Here is a 994-nt window from a genome sequence, read left to right as displayed (position 1 = left end):
GGGGAGAGGCAGAAGAAAGAAATGAGACGATAGGTTTGAAGATTGGAACACTGAATGTGGGGAGTATGACAGCGAGGAGCCACGAACTGGTGGACCTGATGGAGAGGAGAAAGATAAGAATCATGTGCTTGCAGGAGACAAAGTGGAAGGGGAGTAAGGCCAAAGAACTTGGAAACGGATTTAAACTGTTCTACATGGGAGACGATGGAAGAAAGAAATGAGTTGGAATTGTTTTGAATGAGGAACTCAAGAAGGGGTACTAGAAGTGACAAGATCTTCAGACCGAATCATCTGGCTTAAGATGGAGATGGGTAAACTGGTGGTGAACATCATGAGTGTGTATGCGGCGCAACAAGGTTGTGCAGACGAAGAGAAGGAGAAGTTTTGGGAGGAGTTGGACGAAGAAGTGAGAAAAATTCCAGCTGAGGAGAAACTATGGATAGGGAGTGATTTCAATGGACACGTTGGTGGTGATAACACAAGCAGAGAAGAGACAATGGGGAAATTTGGTTATGGTACTAAGAATGATGGTGGGGAAGAACTCGTGACATTCGCGATGAGGCATAATTTGTGGATCGTTAACACGTTCTATAAGAAAGCCACTAGGCACAAGATCACCTACTAAAGTGGAGGCACTCAGTCACAAATAGATTACATCCTCTGCCGCTCAAATGACAAGAATACGAAAGACTGTAAAGTAATTCTTGGGGAAAGCATCACAAACCAACACCGACCAGTCATTTGCACACTTAATGTTGTGAAGTCAAAACCCGAGACGAAGTCAAGAACCCAGAAAATCAAGTGGTGGAAGCTAAAAGAAGCGCAGAGCAGAGGTGATTTTACAGATAAGGTTAGAGAGACCCTAGAAAGACGTAGACAGGAAGAGAGGTGTGACTGGGAAACAATCGCAGAAGACATACAGCATCTGGGAGAGAAAGTCTGTGGCAAAACCTCCGGAAAGGCAAAGGCTGGAAAGGAGACGTGGTGGTGGTGT

The 994-nt window shown here is 45.1% G+C and overlaps 1 protein-coding gene across 1 annotated transcript; it reads left to right on the top strand.

The window, feature by feature from the left end:
• Positions 1-301: 301 nt before the first annotated feature.
• Positions 302-625, top strand: LOC119585545. Its single transcript, XM_037934168.1, has one exon. The coding sequence runs from the start codon at positions 302-304 to the stop codon at positions 623-625; it is 324 nt and encodes a 107-aa protein (XP_037790096.1).
• The last annotated feature ends 369 nt before the right edge of the window (positions 626-994 follow it).

Source organism: Penaeus monodon, chromosome 20 (assembly GCF_015228065.2).
Source record: "Penaeus monodon isolate SGIC_2016 chromosome 20, NSTDA_Pmon_1, whole genome shotgun sequence".
Classification (NCBI taxonomy): Eukaryota; Metazoa; Arthropoda; class Malacostraca; order Decapoda; family Penaeidae; genus Penaeus; species Penaeus monodon.
This window is presented reverse-complemented; position numbering and strand designations above follow the sequence as displayed.

Excerpts from the sequence above, each read along its gene's own strand:
- LOC119585545 (XM_037934168.1), top strand. The coding sequence starts at position 302 with ATGGAGATGGGTAAACTGGTGGTGAACATCATGAGTGTGTATGCGGCG.